Source organism: Kryptolebias marmoratus, linkage group LG15 (genome assembly GCF_001649575.2).
Source record: "Kryptolebias marmoratus isolate JLee-2015 linkage group LG15, ASM164957v2, whole genome shotgun sequence".
Classification (NCBI taxonomy): Eukaryota; Metazoa; Chordata; class Actinopteri; order Cyprinodontiformes; family Rivulidae; genus Kryptolebias; species Kryptolebias marmoratus.
The window spans coordinates 7,650,880-7,674,177 of record NC_051444.1 but is presented as its reverse complement, the minus strand read 5'-3'; the positions used below and the strand labels follow the sequence as shown (position 1 = coordinate 7,674,177).

At 36.7% G+C, this 23,298-nt stretch overlaps 1 protein-coding gene across 8 annotated transcripts in view; it reads left to right on the top strand.

Annotated features, from left to right (window-relative positions):
* tead1b (TEA domain family member 1b) overlaps nucleotides 1-23,298 on the top strand; it is a 46,523-nt gene that overhangs the window by 10,925 nt on the left and 12,300 nt on the right. For 2 of the 8 annotated variants that reach the window (XM_017404366.3, XM_025002935.2), the window contains 3 exons: nucleotides 4,372-4,624; nucleotides 19,995-20,059; nucleotides 22,514-22,729. In XM_017404366.3, the coding sequence (XP_017259855.1) occupies nucleotides 4,468-4,624; nucleotides 19,995-20,059; nucleotides 22,514-22,729 (438 nt within the window). In that variant the 5' untranslated portion in view covers nucleotides 4,372-4,467. The other 6 variants (XM_017404388.3, XM_037979824.1, XM_017404396.3 and 3 more) reach the window with 6 other exon arrangements.

Below are 23,298 nucleotides of genomic sequence, written 5' to 3'. Positions count from 1 at the left end.
TCAAGGCCCCTAAAGACTTACTGAAAAAGACTGCATTTCATAAACATGCATTTCTCAAGGTAATTAATTTGTTTCTAATGAAAAAAAATGAATTTTAACAACATTTACCATTGTCATTGTTCATAGTCGGTAACACATAAAAAGGAATAATTTTGACATTGCTTTTATAATTATGCAAAGGCCAGGATATGTCTTTACAACGTGTTAAAAATGTTGAGCTTTGAAATCACATGGTAATTACAGTTTTGCACATTGTGGCCTTAGCTTGTGTGGGCCATTATGGGGTGCACAAAAGTCATTCACAGAATCATTATTGCACCCTCTGAGATAACAGCACAAAAGAACTCCACATGGAAAATTACATTTGAGACCTCTCATCTGCTATTTCATTACCCTGCTCTGTCTGATGGGTGAAATGGGTTCTCTTAATTTAAGGAGCTGGATTCCAGCTAGGTGAGTGGTTTATGTAATCTCACGGTAAGTGTAATTTCCCGTAATTCCATGTCACACCTACTACTCTGCCTAGCTACCACATTCATTTCTCACATTGCGTGCCATCTTTGTACTGCATCTTACAAATAAGTCCATTTCTATGGTGTACACCCTGCAAAGACAGAAGTATGCAATTATTTTTAAGCCACAAGTGTTTCTATGGGTGACATTCATTCCTTCTTTGACAGACATAATTAGACTCCAGATTCTAAGGCACTAAGAGACCGTCCTTATTGACAACTGCCAGGTTAGTCACATTTAACATAGCAGAAGCATCTAGTTGACGCAGTTTCTTTGAATCCAGTGGATGCAAAGCATTTAATCGGTTGGAAGATTGAGTTTTACTTTATTATGTTGGCATTTTGAGAACAAGTCAACAATGTGTCAGTGTTGGAAAAGAAGCGAACAAATGGCATCCTACAGATATAGAAATCCAGATTATTGGTAATCACCCACAACGTTTAGGTCAACCTCATAATAGTGTGTTGGTCACCCTTATTTCAAAACTCTACTTCTGACCTGTTGGGTCACAGACATATTACTTTTTGATACAGGTTGACTCGTCAGAACTTTAGGAGATGATTGCTTTACGCAGTGTTACCAGTCACATCAGGAATTTGAGGTTTTCTTTTTTAATTCCTTTTTTCTCTCTCAGTCAAAAATCACCCATTTTAGGTTAACTGTTTGCCTCTTTTTTTAAATTAGGAATGAGCGTGAGATTGCTTGGTTGTGTGTTTCTGTTTTGGCCTGATGGCGGATTTTTAATCTGTCTAGGGTAGGGGTCTCCAATCCTGGTCCTCGAGGAAGACTGTCCTGCATGTGTTACTTGTTTCCCTGCTCCAACACACCTGATTCAGTGGTTAAATTACCTCTTCATGTTCTGCAGAAGCCTGTTAATCACCCATTGATTCAAATCAGGTGTGTTGGAGCAGAGAAACAAGTAAAACCTGCAGGATGGTGGCACTCAAGGACCAGGATTGGAGACCACTGGTCTAGGGTGTACCCCAACTCTTGCCCAGTGACAGAATTGCTTCAGCCCCCTTGTGACCCTGCATTTAATTCAATTTTGTGTATTTATTTAGCACCAATTCACAACAAAAGTCATCAACAGGATAAAGCAGATTTAAAAAAATGGACAGATGAATAAATGACTGAAGAAAAAACAGCAACTACGCCTGAAGATTCAGTTGAAATCAGTGAGATTCTGTTGGTGTTCGTATTAGCTTTGCATCGCTGACAGTTACTTTTTAGGCTTAGCTTATATGAAATCAGAGCTTGTAATTTATCTAACAATAACTAGGAACAAAGTGGGACATAAAAAAGAGCTAGAACATTTTGTGTTGATCTCTAAACTGTAGCAGACACAAGTTTTAAATGAAAGATGGAGCAGGAACACAACTGTGGGTCCTAAGTAAGTTGTCTTTGCTACTTCTGTTATCTAGGAAATGTTTGACTTTATTTTAAGAGTACCACACTGTTTATCCTTTCACTCCTCCTGTTCATTTAATCAACTTTCACTCCGGATTTATTCTAAACATAAATGTGTTTTAGAGTGCTTGTACATTCATCAAAACACATTAAAATGATATTTTCGCACTGACATTAGTTTTTTGTTTTAGACACGATTTTGTCTGTGAATTTCTAATTTTACAAAATTCTGAAAGAAGTTTTGACCATGCCTGTTATTGTAAACGTTTGTTCAGTGTATGGATTTCATGAGCACTGAAATAAAAACTCTCTTTAGGTTTGGACTCTAAAAAAAATGAAAGTTGGTTGTTATTATGAGCGCACCTCATAAGTTGGTTGGGATAAAATGCGCACATCTAGAAAAATGTTGCTGCCTGTTAGTGGTTGAAATGGGAATGTTTCCCCTCCCTCATCAGTTTGTTGGTTCTGCAGCGTCAGCAGACAGAACACAAAAACGGAATTCAGTAAAAGCTCCCTCTGCTCTCCGGGAGTTTTTTTTTTCTTTCCAGCAGCTTGTTCCCATCCCCCCCTTTCCCCCTGATCAACTGACATGTTTGAAGAAACATATGGTACCATTCCTATTTCCTGACAGCTTGTCCTGCTTGAATAGGATCTGGCTCAGGGAGGAAGCAGTTGTCTGGGAAAAGAGATGAGATTAAGAACAAAAAGAGATCTCGGTGAAGTGTTAGCAAATGAGGTAAAGCATGAAAGTATTTTAAATTCAGTGTTAGGATGGTAACACTTTACATTTGACACAAACAGTGAGTTTTTTTATGCTAAAAGTGTGGTCTGTTTCCGTGTTTGGTTTTGAGCTTTAAGTAGTAAAAGGTTCTCTTATGCACAGTAGACTTTGACTGCATGTAAGCAAGAAAGTGACCTTTACATCAAATTTGTGGTGATACTTTACTTATATTGCATGTTCTTCCTAAATGTAGATGCTTTATCTGTTCGGCTTCAAGGCTGTGCAATTAAATGCCTGACAGAGCTCACAGCCCAATATGCAATTATCTACTTGGCATGTTTAGGTGGAAAAATAAATAAAAAGGCTAAATAACATTTCAGTTTGCACAGCGTGACTCAATTGGAAACAAATATGGCAAAGACAAATGCATTGATCTGAAAACTGCAGCTGAAACAAGTGTGAATAATGCCATCTATAATACCTTTAGACTGTTTGGTCAAATTAGAACTGTACTAGTTTATTGATCCCTAACCACTTGTTATCTAGTGTATGTGTAGAAAATTGCTCAGCGGATATCCTTTTTAGAAAGTGACATTCTTTTATGTTTGTGTTTAATCACTGTCCCTTAATGCTTTTTACATTGAGTGGCAATAATTTATATCATTTATCCATAATTATTTCAGTTTAATCTGAAGCTTTATACATTACAGGATTTCTTCTCTCTACATGCTGCCCGCTAAATCCTCATAGTTTTCACCCTTCGAGAAACAGACGCACGAACAAGATGCAGAAATACTTCTTTGTTGACCCATGTGGTGCTAAAAGAATTGAGGGGAGAACTCTCACATCTTTCTAATCATTGAACCATTTTCCCCTTTGGAAAGTATTGATTTATAGCTTCTACATCTGCATTGACTAAAGGTCTACAACAGAAAGGGCTTGTATGTTTCCTCTGTTCACCTGCTGGTTTAATGTGTTTTGCATAGAACAATGTTTATTTCTTAAATAACACAATTTATCTTAATTACAATAATTTGAGATATAATTTTAGGACAAAAACAGATGGGTACATTGCCATTTATGTGTGGCAATTCACAATTGGACTTCACAATACTTGGAAAACATGCGGTTGCGAAATTAGTGTTAAATATTGCAATGCTGATACCAGTTGCTATAGACCTACATATTCTGTCATTAGAACGTTCACAACACTGTCCATATGGGCATTTAGAGGAGTGGCAGGCCGTTTGATTGGCAAATTTGAATTGCGATATTGATTTTGTGCACACTGAGTTAGAGCTATGATATCAACTCTATGCAGCCCTAATTTACAATAATAAAGTACTTTATTATGCGTATTCACCAGCAGCTTGTTTTTCTCATCGATGCAGTGCTTAAATGTTTTTTGTTCTTTTGTACGATATTAGTTGCATTGATATTGTTTCACTGCATTACTTGACTGTTTGATTTCTATACAGCATTTTCAAATTTGTTTTCTTTTTGATTTACAATATAATATCACAAGTGTTTTAAAATCCAAAAAAACCCAACCATCCACTGTTAACAAGTCACCAACATTCTTGGCTATGTCCAGCCTTGTTTGGCTACTCCTGCTTTATAATGTGCTCCCAACCAACAGTGTGTACTGACTTGCAGTTTTGGAAGCAGATCTCCGTTGCTCTATGGTTGTAGTGATGATTGTGTTCTGTTTGCTTGTTTGGGAATTCCAGGTCTCTCCCTAGTCTGGTCCAGGCTTCGGCTTGGAGATACCGACCGCCAAGATTGATCCCAGCAGCTGGAGTGGCAGCGAGAGCCCTGCCGAGGACATGGAGAGGATGAGCGACTCGGCAGACAAGCCTGTGGACAATGATGCCGAAGGGGTCTGGAGTCCTGACATAGAACAGAGCTTCCAAGAGGCCCTGGCCATCTATCCTCCATGTGGCCGAAGGAAGATCATCTTGTCAGATGAGGGAAAGATGTATGGTGAGTAAAGATGGGTGTGTTTTTGAGTGTAAGCTCCTAAATAGCTTTTTTATCATTTAGAACCACAAGCTTTTTTATTTTATTTTATTTAGCCATGTAGGATAAGAGTCGATAAGAGTCTTCCTCTGTTTCTTGGAAGCTGAGTGGGAATATGAGCACTGTTTTCTTCTTTTCTGCTGACCACAGTCACATACTTAGTTGCAAATATAAGGGAAATGGAGCTTTTAACAAAATGTTGCACTAGTTTTCTTTTTAATAAAAAGCATTTTATGCATCGCTGTTCTGGGTAATACAAGATTATGACTGAAATGCTGACCATACAGACACCATACTGGTTCACAGAAGTGCAAGTTTATAAGTAAAGCAACATGAACTATTAGTCAGTAGCAGATGGTACAGTGGCTGCCACCAGCTGTACCCCCTTTCCTCCCTTCACTTTCCCCCATTCCTGGCTGGGTGATGTCATGGAAAGAGGGAATGTTTTCTTTCTCTGGTGTTGGACTGTCTCACAAGCTGTCAGTCTGAAGTGAAAGCAGAAAGTCCCGCAGAGCATTAGCCTGCAGCTGTCATATGACCCCTCCAGCCAAACAAAATGTAAATTTCAGGAGTTGCATTGAAACCCCTCAGTGGCCACTGCAAAGATGTGGGCTCAGACAAAACCACCCCCCTACTGTCTCTTCCTCCAGCCCACAGAGTCAGACTGCTCAAGAAAATGGTACTGAAAATTAAAGCAAATGTACATTTTTTCCAAAGTTATGAATGAAAATTGCTTTGTAGATGTTAATAGTAAAAGTTCTATTGTTCAGCCTTTAGGGAAGTATTAATCCTAAAAATCTTGCAACACTCTCTATGCCTTTTTGACATAAAATGAGGTAAATTTTCTGTCACTTGTCAGCTTACATTACTAACTGAAATACCATAATGCAAGTCTTAGTCATAACAGATGTTTTTCCTTTTTAAATATTTAAAATTTTGTCTCTGGAAACACTATAGGTTGAAAACGCCATTAAAAAAAATGGATTTTTTTGTGGTGCATGCTAAGGAGACAGCTGCACGGTTGTGCAGAGGTTTATACAACCAGATGTGGTCTGTATTCGGTTACAAATGTCTTGTCAGTAGCAGAAACAGTGTCCCATTTTTCATTGAAAAACACAAGGAGAATAATTTTATAAATACTGTATGTGTGTGGAAGACATAAATACAACAACAAATCATGTTCATGTTGGAAATGTAAGTATTTGAATGTGGTGGTAAAGTGTTACAGGGTCATGTGGGCTTATTTCAGTGGACACTGCTTGTTGTTTACCTCTGCAGGTGTTGCTGCATTTTAGTGCCAATTCATCATGATGCAAAATGTGACAGTTCCCTAAGCTTATCGTCAAAGTTGGTGTGTCTTAAAAACAAAACGAACTGGGGTTTTTATGTAACTGCTCTGCAAAATATTTGAACTGAGTTATTATCAGCACCTGCAAATTACTCGTAGTGTTTGAAGAATCAGGTGGAAAATCTTTCAGGGAAGATGAGCTAATGGCTGGTCAGAGAGGGGTCTAGACCAAAGTGGCTTTCTGTCATCTTAAAGCAGCTCCAATCTCAAAAAATTCATGCAAATACTATTTTGTAAAGACTTTTATTGCATCACTTTTGCATCAGACAGTTATTTACATAAAGGTTTACCTTAGTATAGACTGAAGGTCGCTCCAGTCTGTGGTGCGCTACCAGTAATGGTCCATGTGGCTATTGTTCAAAAACGAATCAAATTTAGTAAATCATAATCAGACAGTACACTGGTGTGCAGCTTTTTAACAAGGGGTAAAGTACATCAACAGGTTACACTTACTCATTTTAAAATACATCTTTGTTCATCTGAATATCTACATCGAAGTACTTTTCAGATTATACCTTAGCATAGATTACAAAAATTATGAGTTTCTTGTACGTGATCTAAAACCGTCCAGTCCTGTTTGTTATGAACATTTCAAATGATTAAAAGCTTACTGTTGAATGAAAATAAAACACCAATCATTTTAAATGTACTAGTTCAGCTTTACTATTTAATTCATTCAGTTGGGAAAATATAAAACTTAAATGCAATAAATCCATAAATTCAACAACAAGCCAATTTTTGTATAGAATGTCTCAGATATTACTTTGTTCTGACCACTTTGTTGGGAGTGCTCTCATTTAAATGCTATGTGTACTTTTCTGTGAATTATTTCTCCAGCCTGGTACATTGATTTTGAACTGCATCTTCACGGTTCAACAGACATATTCAGACCCCAAAGAAAACATCTTATGGCATCTAAGGTGAATGCTGGCAACAAGAAGACAGGTATTTTGTAGTTGAGAGTCTCTGGGGATGGCATAGTGTTCCATACACAGAGCTCATCACAAGAGGAGCTGCCCTGAGTGCCCTTAAGCCCTTTGTTATCCTGGGGTAGAGTGCAGTTAATTAGCAACAGTCTCTATAGCAACTGTGTTGCAGTACAAAACAATTTCTAATTTCTGCTTCTTAGTCTATTGTGGTGTTTACCTGAAGGGTTTTGAATGTGCCGAGACCAGTGTTGGCTGGCATTGTGCTTATTGTCTAAAGCTAATTGCGGCTGCATTTGAAGACACTACATCTGCATAGACTGGATCACTAGCTCTTGTCTTGGCTTCACATTTTACTTGGGAGAATATTTAGAAAAAGTACAGCAGCATGAGGGCACTGGCCCCTAGCCAAAGGCCCCCAACTCCACACTTGCATAATTTACCTGCTGTGCGAGGCTGCATTCATTTATCGTAGAAATAGAGTTGATAAGTGAAGCAACACGCTTCTCTCAAATTGTATGTTTATTCATTGAGTTATGTATTTGCACTACCCAGCAAGCTAAATATCATTGTCAAATTTGTCTCTCTTACTCCTGTGCAAAAACAAACTAAATATTATTCCATCTATTGATGCATACATACATGCTATTACTATAGAAAAGCTTGTTTATTTATTATCAGTAATACTTATTAGTAGTATTTACTAGTATTGTATTCACATCCAGATTTACTTTTGCCTTTGAGGAGTTAAGACTATTATTTGTGTGTGTGGGGGGTGAGGGGATAGATAGATAGATAGATAGATAGATAGATAGATAGATAGATAGATAGATAGAGAGATAGATAGATAGATAGATAGATAGATAGATAGATAGATAGATAGATAGATAGATAGATAGATAGATAGATAGATAGATAGATAGATAGATAGATAGATAGATAGATAGACAGACAGATAGAAACTTTTATAAGGTTTTCATTGAGACATTAACCTTCAAACTGATTTTGTGTATTTCTTTTCTGTGTTTATCTGGTTCTGGTAAACAAAAAAGCAAGTTGCAGCACAATAATCACTTTCTTTCTTTCACATATTCTGAAACTGATGTTAACTCAAAACAAGGCCGAGTTAATGTATGTTTTGTAGTTGGACTCAAGGATGCACTACCTTTATCTACATGTGTCTTTTGATGTAAAGCTTTTCCTATTATCATTCTGCTGTTTGCTCTGCCATCTCATCAGTGGTCCAGCCCAGACCCCTCCTGTGGGAACTAAGTGGCTCTTGGTTTGCAGAGATGCCAAGGATGAGTTAGATATAATGAGCAGACCTGGCTTTGCCCCTGATGGCCCAGTGCTGTGCTCCTCTGGGGCTCGTCTCATCGGGCCAAGCATGCTCCGAGACAGAGCGAGCGGACCTGATCCCCCCTGCCGGGCAAATAATGAGGAATTCTGGGATCAGCTCAGGCTCCCTGAGTCACCTGCATTCACTCAGAATAGAGTGTGAGGAACTTCATTGCAGGAGAGGCATCACACACCTCCAGAATAATCCCTCATTTGTTCCTCTGCCATTGTCAGTGTAAGACTACTGTGTTTTCACACACCATAGTAGAGAAAAAGTCCAATTATTTTAAGTCTTTCTTAAGAGATGAAACTGTTGAAAGTGTAAATAGTATTGATGTAGGTATGATGAAGAAAGGAAGAAGTCATTTTGAGTTTAGGAACATTCCAGGTTGGAAGATTAGTTTGTGACGAGTGAGAGATTTAGGTCACCACAAGGTCAAGGAAAGATCATTTCACGTCGACACAAATTTAGTTCTCCGCTCTTTTTTCTTAGCTTGCTTTTTTATTACAATTGTGTGATGGGAAAATATAAATTCTAAAAACTTAAATCTGTAAAGGAGATATTTATCTAGTTGTATCCATTTTGATAGTTTTTTTCCCCCGCATAATATTATTAAAAAAAATTATACACAGATATGTTTCATATAAATGTTTTCATTTTCTTTGTGAAAACAGAAATACACTGTGCCAACCAGTTTTCAGATGATCAGGCAGGTAAATTTAATTGTGATTTGTATCAAATCCAGTGACATAAAAACAGGTTCAAACTAAATTAAAAACATAAAAAGCTTTGCAAATATGAAAAGTCATTGTTGCAATACTATCTAATATTTCTAGTATATTATCTTTTTCTTAATTTATTTAAAACATTAGAAAGCATCAATAAAATTAGGGTAAAATAAAGATATAGTTTCACCTATTGTAAAACAATTATTTCAGCCTTCACAAAGTAAATTCTGTATCTTTCTCACTCTCAACAGCATGTCAAATACGGTTAAATTGAGCTAATACATTATTCATTATCCAAATGGCACTCACAATTGGCTTATGTAATTCAAGTCAGTTTTTTTTCACGCCTCTTTCAACAACCTTTTGCAGATGTGCCTTCTGTGCAAGCTGGTTTGAACTGCAGATAAGGTGCAAAAATTGGTCAGGTATTTCAAGTGCACACCATTTCGTGTTTAAACACTGTTTAATATGAACGTGCCTGAAATAGAAGATTTGAGACCAGTTGGATTTTAATGTGTATGATTTGCCTATTCCACATATTTTGGTGCATTTTACTTTGTCATTGTTTTGTCTCTGTAAGCTGCAGAATGGATTTACATGAGTCTTCTTGTTGCTAAGCGTCAGAATACATGTTACTTTATATAAGTTTGTTCAGGGAGCTGATTTTAAGTCTTACTCATGTTCATGTTGTGGTGATCAAGCATAACATGTTGTGACTAGTGAGTGTTCAGTAACAACAGCCCAGAGTTGTGCGGGGGGCTCATGCATGCAGGGCTGACCCCAGACAGTGGTGATAGAAGAGATTAAGATGTAAGCAATGCTGATCACATCACTGGGGAAGGGTTAGATTCTCCAGAAGAATTAATTTTCTTTGGCTGCTTGTGTGTTTTTTGCTGCATTTCCTTTTGGATGAACAAATGTGCAAACTTTGAGCTGATAGTACAATGGTGGCATATTAAACAATAAATTGTCTACTTTATCTCTATGAAAATCTTCATGTATACATTTTTCAATTGTATTTTAATGCTAACATGTCCTAGTCGGTTTTTAAGTTTTACTTTATATATTTTTAAACCTGTATAGGAAAAAAAAACCTAACAAATTGACCCCTAAGATTAGAAGTATTTGAGATTTTCTTTTTGTCTCTGTCGAGGTGTTTGCAGTGAATGGTTAGATATCAGGCTGTGGCTCTGTGCCTGTCTGAATCAGGAGCACTCGGGGTGTGTCCCTGCTCTGAGGTCTGTGTGAGGCCCTCTGAGCCAGGCTTCTGGTTTCAGATTGCATGTTCCCAATTGGCTGCTTTTGTTTGACAAAAACACAGTGAGACTCCGGTTTCTTAAAGATGCAGTGTCACGTTTAGTTCTCTGGTCATGAAAAATTATCAGTTTTCTCCTGATTACATAATATTCCATTGATGAAGCACTTTTGTTGTGATGAGATTGTGTAACTGATACAGATTGTGTGTAATAACAGTATGAATGGAATCTGAATGCTTCTGTTGTGATCTCACCGAAGCACAGGGACTAGACTCCACTGCTGACACAGACTGTCATCTCTTCTGAACAGCAACCCTGGAAACAAAGAAGGTCTGTAGCCATGGCCATATAGGATTATCATAACTAATGCTGTTTTATGGTCTGATCCTGATACATTTCCCCCATCCATGTCAAAGTCAACACGAGCTGTGCTTCAGATCATACAGCAAAGAGCATTTTTCCTAAAATAGATTTTGAATAGGCAAACCAAGGCAAAAAAGATTAAAACAACATTACTCTGTAATAATGTAAGGAAGAATAAGTGGGTAAAAAAAACTCAATTGATGGGGAAAATTTAAGTTCTTGCATACTAGAAGTATTGTACAGAGTAATCCAAGTGAGAGGTACAGTGCATGCTATGCAAATTTGTGTTTGCTCAAACAGTTTGACAAACCTGGGGTGTTGGTCGTGTTTCTGTATTTATTTAAGGAAGCTGAGGAGTCAGAGAGCTTAGAGAAGAAACGTCTGCAAACCCTGGAAGTCTTGTATCGCATGCTGTTATAACTTTTTTTCTCACACATCAAAAGAGCAAAGAAAGAACATGTATATTTTGTTGTGGCTGGTTGTTTTTAGTATTTTTTGTTATTTTACTCTCCTTTTCTTTAAACTTAGATTATCTAATAACTTTAAGACAGGACATTGTTTAAATTCATGATCATAAAACAACATACGACATAAAAGCCATCACGAGCAGAGTTTGACTTCTTATTCTTATGTATTGGTCACAGCCAGCATGTCTTCCTTTGTGCTCAGATGCTGAATTGATCCTGAGAGATTGAAAATATCGATTTGACTTGGTGTCTTACCTTGTTGAGCGAAGGAGGCCAGGGCACCTTCCTGACTGTTAGCACCATGTTCACACATTGGACTTGCCACAAAGCCAGTTCCTCGAGAGACTCATAATTACAACAGTCCTTTCAGATTAGTCCAGCAGCCTGTCCAACTGTGGCTTCGTTCCCTGGTCATATATTTCATCTCTTTGCCTCTCTTGAGAGGCAAAACTCAACACAATGACCAGGACAGCCTCTACAGTAATGTATGTGATGATAAACACAGTGGCTCCTAATTGATAGAGTGATTCAGACAAGGCCCAGCTGTGCAAATTGGTCCCCTGAGAGTATATTGTACTGAGTTGGGACAAGTAGGTTTCAGTCCTGGCCTTGTTTAAAAGGCAGAGAGCTGGGAAAGAGGAAATAGAATGGGCTGGACCTGCAGAGTGATAAAGAGCCTGTCTTTACGTCTGTATACAGGCACAGTTCAGCAGAGGTTGGCTGCTGTAATCCCCTCAGTGTCTCCAGGAAGGCTCAGGTTAGTGACCTGCTGCTTTGTGATGTCTTGTAAGATTTTCAGAGAACGCCTCACCTTTAATCCCCCACTGCTCAGCTAACACATTAGCTCAACCGCTCCTGACCCAGCCCCTGCAATAAAGCCTTTTATCTAGCTCGATAAGGTCATTTGAAGTTAAGTATTGATTTCTTTTGGTGTTCAGAGAAAAATGGATTTTTAAAGAGCTGTTAATTACAGTTGCTCACTGCATTGTATCGAGAACCTAATTTTTGTGACTGTATTTTAAGGTCCTGGGTGAAACTCAGAACCATCCTTTAAATGACTTTAAAGTTTCAAAATCTGTATTGCCATGCCTTATTTTAAAGAACCTTGTTAGGTGAAACGCTCCTTCCTAGTCAAACATACATCACTTGGACAGTAAAACTGAATGACTTGGGAAACAAATCAGTCATCACTGCTGTTGAATTGTTGTGGTGATAGTATAAAATTATTCAATCAAAAGGCTCTTGAACTACCATACTACTGTCTTTACCAGCTTATAATAATGCCAGTAAGACAATTAGAGTTTGGGCAAATTAAAGCCCATGTGAAAAAGAATCCAGATACTCAGGAGTGTTTTTGTGTATGACAATATTATTCTCAAAGTTATAGAATCTATTAGACCTTTTCACACAAGGGTTCAACGTTATGGCTGCAGAGATAAGCCTCTCTTTAAGCTATGATTGGGTGTAACAGCAGCAGGTTGACTTCAAACCCTCGTGCTCCCTTAGTCCCAACATAAGTCACACTGAGACAGGGAGAAGGCATCTCAGGCCTGGCTTATACATGTTTTGTGAAAGAGATTGATACACAATGAAGACAACATTTTTTTTGTTTTGCCTCATTCTGTTTTTGAATCAGAACTAAATAATCTGGTTATAATTTATAATTGGAATGCCCATATATGTGTGAAACCAAAAAAAAGTCTGTGTGGGAACTGCTGCATGTAAATTACAGTACGCTGTAAGGTCCCTATAATAATCACTTTTGAGTGTAAAATTATGACAAGCTAAAAGCCAATGTGCTATAAAAACACTCTGTACCCACAACAAGTAACGTTTTTATTTATGTTTGGAAGATATACTTTCTATTTTTCTTTTTAGTTATATAAAGTAACATCTAAATGAAACACATACATGCCAGTTTAAGAGAAGAGTTTTCTTTTTTCACACACGGTGGTTTTCACTTGAGAGAGTATGAAGCCCTGTCCACACCAGAACAGCATTTTGTGGGTGTATGAAGGTTTTTTAATGTTTCAGCCCTGCGTCAACAGGGAAACAGTATTTTATGAACCCCTAAACTGCACTTTTCAAAACTGGGTTCCAGAGTGAGGAGTCTTTCAGGGTCTGGTCATTTGCAGAGATTTCATATTTCGTCCTAACAGTTGTGGCTCACACTTTTTCATATTGTAGAGCCATCCTGTTAGTCATTCATGATTTATTCTTGCGAGATCAGTCATCAGGCAGGTTGACAAAGCTGTCTTTGACCGCTCAGCCTTGGCTAACATAATCTAAACGGATAGCATGCTGATTTCCTGCCAAAACGGCGTACCTTCAGGTTTTCTTTTGCAGTCAGGAATAAGTGCTTCTCCTTGGCAAGCGATGGTTTACCATTGATATTTCAAGTAAATGGCTTACTCTCCCCTTCTTCTGTTCCCCAAACCTGGAGCGAATGCCTTCATATTGTTGGTTTAGTGTATTGTGATGCTAATTCCTGTCTGTGACCCTTGAGTCATCTATCACGGATGACAGGAAAGCAGGGGCCATTGTGTGGCCAACACTACACACGCGCACACATGCACAATCACACCCACACACACAAAACAAAGACAGCTTGATGGGGATCTACATAACTAGCCCCCTTTTTACATCTAAATCAGTATATCCATGGTGATTTATTAAAGATGCACTATTTAACAAGATAACCCACTGATTCAAACTCAATTATTAGTACTCTAGTGATACAGCTTGTCAGAGTATTGAGAAAGTAAAGGCAGCACTAACTTTTTAAATTTCTGTGTAGCATCCTAAAGTATATTCTTACAAAAAATAAGAATACAAACAATATACACAGTAAAAGATGCTGCTGCCGTGAGCTGTTGAATAAATGCTTCCTACCGGTAATGTCAAGGCTGTAGTACCAAGTTATTCACTGCTTATTTCTATTTTAATTAATCACCAATGAAAAAGACTCAATGAAGAGTGAATAATACATCATAATGTGCTGAACAGTGTCACATACTTAGTCTGTGTTCTGTACTTCAGCCCTTTCAAACCTGACACAGAAAAAGTCAAGTAGAAGCCACACATGCAGGCAATATGCCTGCTGATTCTGGGCCAGGCCCGGCGTTGTTTCATGGCAGAGTGCTGGGCCAGATGTGACTGCGGTTCTGCCTGCATTAGATGGAAATAAAAGGCTGTTACAGGAAATGGATGAAAGGGGGGAAAAGGAAGCAGAGCATTTAACTATTGTTCTTACAGCTCAAAGGACGAAACTAAGCGAGTTAAATAGTCTAATATGCTATTACTTAAATTAGCTTCAGTATTTATGTCATGTCGGGTTATAAAGGCCTTCATTCTGAGTTTAATGACAAGCTTTTGTGTTTAAAATACCAACAGAGATTCACCACCACCTTACTAAAATTACCAATTCACAATTAGGATTGAGACAAGAAACAAATATTATTTCACCTAAAGAAGAATAAAGTAGTCATGTCGAAGCATCATCATTATTGAAATAAGTGTGTATTTATTTACAAATGAAATTTAAAATGTAGGTCACACTCTTTGTATTGTAACAATTTTTAGAGATAGAAAAAAAAGTCATTTTTCTTCAGCTTATGACTGTGATGAGCTCATTTCACATCTGTAAAAAACACAAGTTTTAAAAATAGCTATTGCTAAACACTCGTAAAGGAAAAACAAAAATAAGAAAATGTTTGCATTTGCCAAATTTTTTCCAGTGCTGATATGATAAAGTTGACAAATTATCAATTTAAGCCCCGACTGCTGTAAAAGTGGAATTGTGCTGTCTCTTTTAAAGGGGACCTATTATGCAAAATTAACTTTTTGCATATTTTTGTACATCCATTTTGGTATCTACTGCTTCTAGAAACAGTCCAAGCGCAAAAAGTAAACAGCAGCTTATTTGTATAATAGTGACATAACCATAAAACCTCTCATTCTGAAATGAGCTCAAAACAGGCAGGACTGATCAGGTGAAATCTCAATATCTGTGAATGATTTTGTGTATTAAATGTAATGAACATTTTTCGTACAGCCCACAGACCTATCCTGACTTGTTCAAGGAAGCATAATAGGTCTCCTTTCAAAACAAAGGTGCTAATGTATGTTTAGGCTATTCACATTTTACTTTCGTTAAAAGAAATAAGAAAAGATATAATGCATTGTAGGTAATGCCAAAAGCTTGTGAGAAAGCTGGAAATGGAAGTAGAAAATTTACAATCTCTTACACAATTCAGGTTCACATGGAAGCTCTTTTTACATCGACAAGGTGAAAATGTCTCTGTAAGAAATAAAAAGTAACAACAATCCCTTAAGTGGATGTAATGACTCTTAACATTTGAACTGACAAGTGTTTGAAAGCACTTGTTGAAGAAATTAAGAGAACGAATACACACCTACACTAAAGCATACCTCTATTAGTCGGTAAGGACAGTCTTTGTCCCTCTGGTTTTTCATAGAGGTGGTAATAAAGAAGAAAACAGTTCAAGGACAAGAAGCCATTCTATGAATGGCTGTACTTATTGGGGATCATTTTTAAACTTTGTGTCATTATTACCACTTATATCAAACTTGTCTTTTGAGTGGCTCCAAAACATGAATAATAATTGAGGTGAGACAACCCCCCCCCCNGAATGTAAAAAGATAGTCTGAGAGATATTCTGGAATATGTTTAGTCGCTTTTATTTGCATAAAAATGAGTTGAAAACATGGTGCATTGTTTGTTGATTTGTGTAATATAATTCTTATTGAGGTGATTCGGATTTCTGGGAACATTTTACTTTATTAGAATAAAATGTCAATATTAAACAAGTCTTATTAGAACTTAGTGCCCTTATTAGGTGTGCAATTAATGTGTAATGTTCAGAGACTTTAAATTGGCTGCTTTTCTTTAATTTATGTGCATTTTTTAATAATTTTGTTCAAACTAAAGCTAAAACAAAACAAACTAATCCATCAGTTAAGGAAATAATCAGACTAACTGATGCATTTGTACTTGCAGCGTGTTAGTACAGTGACTTCTCCATATCTTGATTAATATTGTAATAATTCTTTTTAGTTAAAGTTGATGTAAGTTATTTCTTGAAGTAGCATCTCTAAAGTTGGTCCACAGTGAACTGGGACAATACACTGCATTGGTATTCACAACAAAGAAATGCCTATTCCATGTTTCCTGAAAAAAAAAAAGGATTTTGGAGGGATAAATTAGATTCCTTCCTGAAAGAAGAATCAGCTTCTTGGGCACTGTCTGGAGAAAGTTGAGCTGCCATCTCTTTGTGGGGTTGCTGCAGGAGTGCCATTCATATGTGGTGGATCCTCCAGAGTCATTGAGATTCAGAGAGAAAGTTCACTGACCAGTTGGAGCGCTGCTGCTCAACAGAATAAATCTGTTCTGAGGTAAAACTATAAATATTTAATCTTTTCCCAGCTGCTTTGATTGATAGAACCACCCCACAAAGGGTTAATTTTCTCACTTCTCTGCATGTTGTGCAACCAGAACTTCACTAAACCTTCAAAGGCTGACTTTGCAAGCTAATATTGTTAATAGAAATTGTTTGAATCAAAATAGAAGTATGGTTAAACAAACAAAACAAAACAAATACAAATCAATTGAATATACTGTAGACTGACATTGTTGCTGCTATATTTATAAGTCTTCTTCTCCTTCTTCTTCTTCTTCTTTCGGCTGTTCCCTTTTTAGGGGTTATCGGGTCATCGTCCAACATCTAACTCTGTCTTCTGTGTCCTCTGTCCTCAATCCAACTATGTCCATGTCCATCCATGTATCTTCTCTTTGGCCTACCTCTTTGTCTTTTTCCTTTTTCCTATTTTTCTCTTTTTCTGCTGTTATCCTTACAAGAAATAATTGAAATCAGATCACTGATAAGCCACAATTCAGGTTCTGAACAGGTCCATCTTCAAAGTGTAATTTATTTGTATTTTTTATGTTGTTGTTTTTTGACCAAACTACACTTTAAATTAGGTATATTAAAAAATAACATACTGTCATTCTGACCAGGCTTTTTGTTAGTTTCTACTAATTTATACTTTACTCACGTAATGGATGAAACAAGTGATGCAGCATCAAGGAGAAGGAAATTTACATAAGATGACTTGAGCTAAAAAGTTTGGGTTTTGGTGGAACTTGAAAATCTCCACAGCTTTTTGTTTCTCACAAAAAAAATATATTTTAGGTTCTGGAAATTCTGCATTTTGTTAATTTTGTTTGTGAAAAGCAGGGCTGAGTCTACAACATTTTTTTATGTTTGATGTGAATAGTCAAATCTTATTTCCAACAATAGTTGTTTTCCAGTAGAAAGGGGGGTAAATGGTGCTTGCTGGCTGGCGAGGACCCACTAGGCTTTTTTTTTTCCAGCTTGGTGAAAAGAATGAATTATTCAACAGTAAGCAAGCTTTCAGCTGGCCATTTGTGTGCTTTGATCTAGGAATCAGGAGTTTGCATGAATGCCTGTATTGTCATGTTGTGTTTCCACAGTATTTGAATTATTGAAATGGTGCTGGTCCCCGCTTCATCTTCATCTGGTGAAGTTAAGGCACACTGGATAAGCACACAAAAACGGTAAAGCCATAGGTGTTTATTTATGTTGTGAGGTCACATGACCAGATCCAGATTGGCATTGCCTAAATGTGCAGTGTAGAAAAAGAGACAGAGTCTACTAAAAACTATCCCTCCCGTCTTTACGTGTTGGTGTTGCACACAGACAGGTGTTTCAAGTATCGAAGATCCTTTTATTGAAGATTATATACAATTTTATTTATAATAGCGCTTTAATTAAAGCAGTCTTGATCTAAAGAGCTACAAGAGAAACTGCCAGTAGAGACCGTTTATTCCTACTCAGAAAGAAATCACACTAAACCACATATTGTCAGGTCATCTACATCTTATTACTTATTTTAACTCAACATGACAAAATGGTTTTCTGAAAAACATCATTTGCAGTATTAGGAACCTTTTTATATGATATGAAATGTTTTTATTTTAGGATTTATTGCAGCGGTTCCCAGACTTTTTAGCTTCCGACCCACAAAACAACAGTGGCAGAAATCCCAGCTATCACTGCTTGACAAACATTGCTGTAAGGCCACTTAAACAAGGGACTAATGCCCCAAACCTTGACGTTCCACATCCTACAATTGGGTCCCAACTCCATCTTTAAGAGCCACTTGTTTATTGGATGCATTTATTGTATTTATTTATTTTTAATGCAGTTCTGTTTTATTGCTGTTTTTTAAAACCTCAGATGCCTATTTGCAAAATGCAAAGAGACTGGTGATGAAAATGAGCCTTATGTTCAACAAGGTTTCATTTACAATACACTTGTTTATTTGTTGATTAACATAACCTATGTTTTCCCCTTTTAAATAAATGTAAATAAATTTAAAGGATTTTTTTTCTGTAAATGCTAAAAAGTTCTATGTCAGCTTAGGAAAAAATACTTTTAACAAGTGGATAATTTAGTGATATTTTACTTGTATTTACATATATATATATATATATATATATATATATATATATATATATATATATATATATATATATACATTTACAGTTTGCCATTTATTTTAGTTGCAGATTCTTTTGAAATTTACTTGCATCATTGGGTCTTTACCTTCTTTACACAATATGTGTGTTTGTTCACAAAAAAGGAGGATTGCTCAGGTTTTTCTAAAGATGTCAATTTACTGGTTTTATTCATAACTTAAAAAATACAAATTAAAAACAAGATAAATAAGATAAATAAATAGATTGTTACATTTCCTGACAACCTATGGACCAAACAATTTAATGCTTAATTCAAAATAAAACAGACAAGATGATGACAAGTCTTTAGATTTGTAAGTGAAGCTTTTATTTGCAGACCAAGCTTCAAAGCTATGCTTCCATTTTACAAGCAAGGCTGTTCTTCAGAGGATAAATATATTGAATTTGTGTACTATGTTGTCTACATCCATTCCTCTGAGATTTCCTCTTGCCCTTTCTCCTTCTATGATCCCTGATGTGTCGCCATTGATAGAAAATGCTTTTACCTCTGATTTCCCAAGATACGGCTTATTATCAATGTGTGGTACTTTGTTGTCCCATTGTGTCACAACAGCAGGAAGGCCTTTAATTGAAATAAAGTAAAGGTAGAAAAATGTTTAATTATAACAAGGATTTGGTGAATTTCATTGGGAAGTATGGCAGCTCCATGGCACTGGCTGGCTACAGCTGGACACATAATTAGAGTGCCTCCCTACCAATAATTTGTCTAATAGTTTTGGTTAGCGGCACATTATTACCATATGAAAGGGCTAAGCAGGGTCAGTGCATTTCTACAGCAATTAGAGCAGAGCTGAGGGCAGAAGAATGTTTTGGGCGGCTGTTAATTGGAAATTTCTACAAAGCTATGCTTTAATTATAATTTAGTCAGGCACTGTTTTAAACTCAATATATTCAGTTGCCATTATTTTTTGTATTAGCATGAAAAACTAGGTCTGTTTCCTTTCAAAACGTTGGGCTTTGAAGAGCCTGAGGTTGAATTAGATTAATTTAAAGGGTCTGCTGCCACTGAGGGTTTTTTCATGCTAATGGAGCAAAGTGTTGTCACAGGAAAACTGGACCTAATTTGTTGAGATGTACATACCTTCCAATTTTTGTCCTCTCAAAATGCAAAACTTATTTTGTTCCATAGTAAATGTTTTCGGAAAACTTATTTGATAAACTGTATTTATTATAATAATCAATGTGACTTTTTCTGAGTTGAACAGATTTTGTTTGAGAAGATTTTAAAAGTAATTAAAGGTATAAACATTGCCCTGTTTTCTTTTTAGAGATACTTTATTCTGTTTTATATTTGAGTAATTTCTTTACTTCTTCTGTTCTTTCAGGTCGAAATGAACTAATAGCCAGATACATCAAGCTTCGGACCGGAAAGACAAGGACTCGTAAGCAGGTAAATAAATAAATAAATACAGAAATAAATAAGCACATAAACAAATAAATACAGAAATAAATAAATAAAAATGTTTCTGTTGGATGATAATTGGAGGGCTGTCAAGTCCGGAGCTGGGAGAATATTGCTTTTATTTCTGCATGAAAGAAACAAAGAGAGACAGAGACTTGCACCAAATTAAAACTTTCAAGTGGACTTTGACATTTGATGTGGATTTTTGGGATCAATTACTATTTGCTTAGAAGCTGAATCTGCCAATACAAATCACAGATCACATGGTCAGATTGAGCCTTTATCATGTAGCATTACTTACAAATGAACTTTTTTAAAAATCCACATTACGTGTTAGGTATTAAATTCAGAGAAGAGAAGATATGATTTGACAGCTGCTGATTCATTGTCAGACAACAACCCCATCAGTGTCTATAAAGACTTGAACTGCACTACGTATTTACTGATTGACAGCAGTTTAGAGCTTAAACGTGGTTTTCTTGTGAAGTAAAATGAGTCGGCTTTTGAATAAATTGCATTAGAATACAGAGTAAATTAACCTTCCACACACAGTTAACAATAAATTACATCAAGACAATTAAATTAAGCATTTCCCGGTGGGCTGCTATTGTTTTCAGTTTTGTTTTGCTAATTTTGTTTATCACACAAATGAAAACTAGGCAGTTTGTTAATAACCCATTATTTTCTCTCTGTATTTGAAACAAGTGTTTTCGGAAGCTACTGAACCGGTGTAGCATCATTACAAATACCCTATTTTTGTTGTTGAAACTATTTAATTAGACTAACTGATTCCTGATGCCAACAAACTTCTCTTGTTCTCACAACTGCTTGATAAAAGTCTTGATAGTATTTTTGTACTGCTTAGAAATGTTGTTTTTTTTTGCATCTGAATCAAAAGTTGTTTTAAACCAAATATAGTAACTTAATACACATCTATACACCCTTACATTCTCAGTTTTTGTGAAAAGAAACAGTCAGCCCTACAGTTTTCCACTGATAAACTTCTTTGTTGCCTCCTTTTTAAACTAGTACACATGACATTTATGACATTTACATTTAATTTGATGAAGTTAAGCCATGCATGTCTTTGTCACATGATACACAATTAAATGCTAAACAGATTGTGTCTCAAAGAAGTCCAGAAATCAACTGGAGATGTGATGATCTTCTGTGCTAACGTGAAGGTTTGGCTGTTAAAAGCAGATCTTCCAGGATCTGTCAGGTGTCGACAGTTTATCAGCTTTGATAAGTTGATATTTTCTGACTGTGCCGTTCGTTCCCCAATTTGTTTGGTATTTATATTAACCCACTTCTGAATAGCTCTGATTGTGATTCTGTCAAACTATGAAGTCCACTGATAATCCCTCTAAATGTAAACTTCCCTGCATGGCCACCGTCTTCAGTGACAAACGAGCTGGTGTCTGCAGTGACACTCGATCACTGAGTCGGTATTGATCAGTCTGGACCGGAAAGGCCGGGCGGTTCATCGCTCTGGGACACAGAATCAAACTCGAACAGAGTTGTTTACACACAGCTTCACCCAGAAACACAACTGTTTCTGCTGCGTGTTTAAATTGAACACAATAATACACACATTTTTATTCATTCTGAAACTATAGGTGTCCAAACTTTTGTGTGGTTTTGGACACTATGTTGCAGATTAGTTAATCAGTCACCTAAATGATGAAACTATCCTAAGTTCAGTTACTTAAATTTAAGCTGATTATTTATAGGAAAACTACTTGAAATATAGCTGCAACTATTCTCTTTCTTTTTTTATTTTAAAATAAATCCCCACTATACACCACAACATAAAAGGTTTGTGATGTTTAGTGATTCATATAATGATTACAGCTCTGTACAGCTGGCAAATCAAGGTAAGTATACTTTGAGCCATGAGCAGTAAGCATATTTAGTGGAAGTTTAGCTGCAAAGCCGGCACCTGATGATGCTTTTGTATGAAATCACTTGAGTCCTGTTAGAGTATTCCTCTTTAATTATGATTTGTGTGAATAACACATTTGGGGACTACCTCTCAAAGCTTCCATTAACACCCATTTCTTTTCAATCAAAGTGCTATTTGCACTGTTACATCTAAGAGTATAGGATAATTTTGAATTGTGAAGTAAACTTGGCGAGAAAAAGGCCTAACCCATCTCCCACTAGATACTAGACCAGGCAATTTTTATTCAGCACACACTAGATCGCATCTGTGCGCTCTTAATGTGTGCTAAAGGGGCCTGCATCTTCCCTAATCAGTTCACTTAAGTCACGACAACACACTGTATAATGCTTTATTGGCTGTTAGCTTGTGTGTGCTGTGGAAATGCTTCAGTTATGCACCTTATCTCCTTGAAGTGTTATAGCAAAGAAATATGTGATCCACTATTTGTGTTTGTTTTTCTTGTTTTTTTATTTTTCTTTTTCTCTTTTTTAATGGAGGTGTCTAGTCACATACAGGTCTTAGCAAGAAAAAAAGTTCGAGAAATCCAAGCTGCCATTAAGGTACGTCTGGCTTTGCCCTGTTGCAGGGGGCTTTTCATTGCCATGGTTACAGGCTCTTCCTTTGTTTTCCTCCCCTCCCCTACCCCGCAGGTGTCTAGTCACATTCAGGTTCTTGCCAGAAGAAAATCTCGTGAGTTTCATTCCAAGCTAAAGGTATGCGCTTTTCTGCTTTTGGGCTTGTTGGTTGCTGTGCGTATGGACTTCCTGTTTCCTGTGGTGACAGACTGAATGCCTGTTGCTCTGATTTCCTCTAACCCTAATTCTCTGCTAACTGTAACCTGTTCAGCTTTTCTAACCTTTTTTCCTTTTCTCACTTATCTATCACTCAGACACCCCTTTGCTGACCTGTCTGCATGCTTCTGACATGTTCTTTTTTTTAAGGGTCATAGCTTTTACAGCACCTGCACATCATATTCTTGACAATATAAAACAAGTGGAAAATAACTTTATTCCTGTAAACTAATAAAACCAACTTTATTTATTAATTTTTAATTAAACAAGTACTTAACTGACACTTCTTATTTAAGGTTAATGGTATTGAAATTTTAAATTAGATCATGAACCAAGGTCTAGGACAAGCTAAAATTTGAAAAGTGACGATGATGATTGAAGAATTAACCAGTGGGTCACCAAAGTTTCATTGATTGTGACAGAGCAAATTCTTCATTCCTTACCCCACAATGAAATATGCTTGTTGTAGCCAATGAAAAGTCAGGCAATCA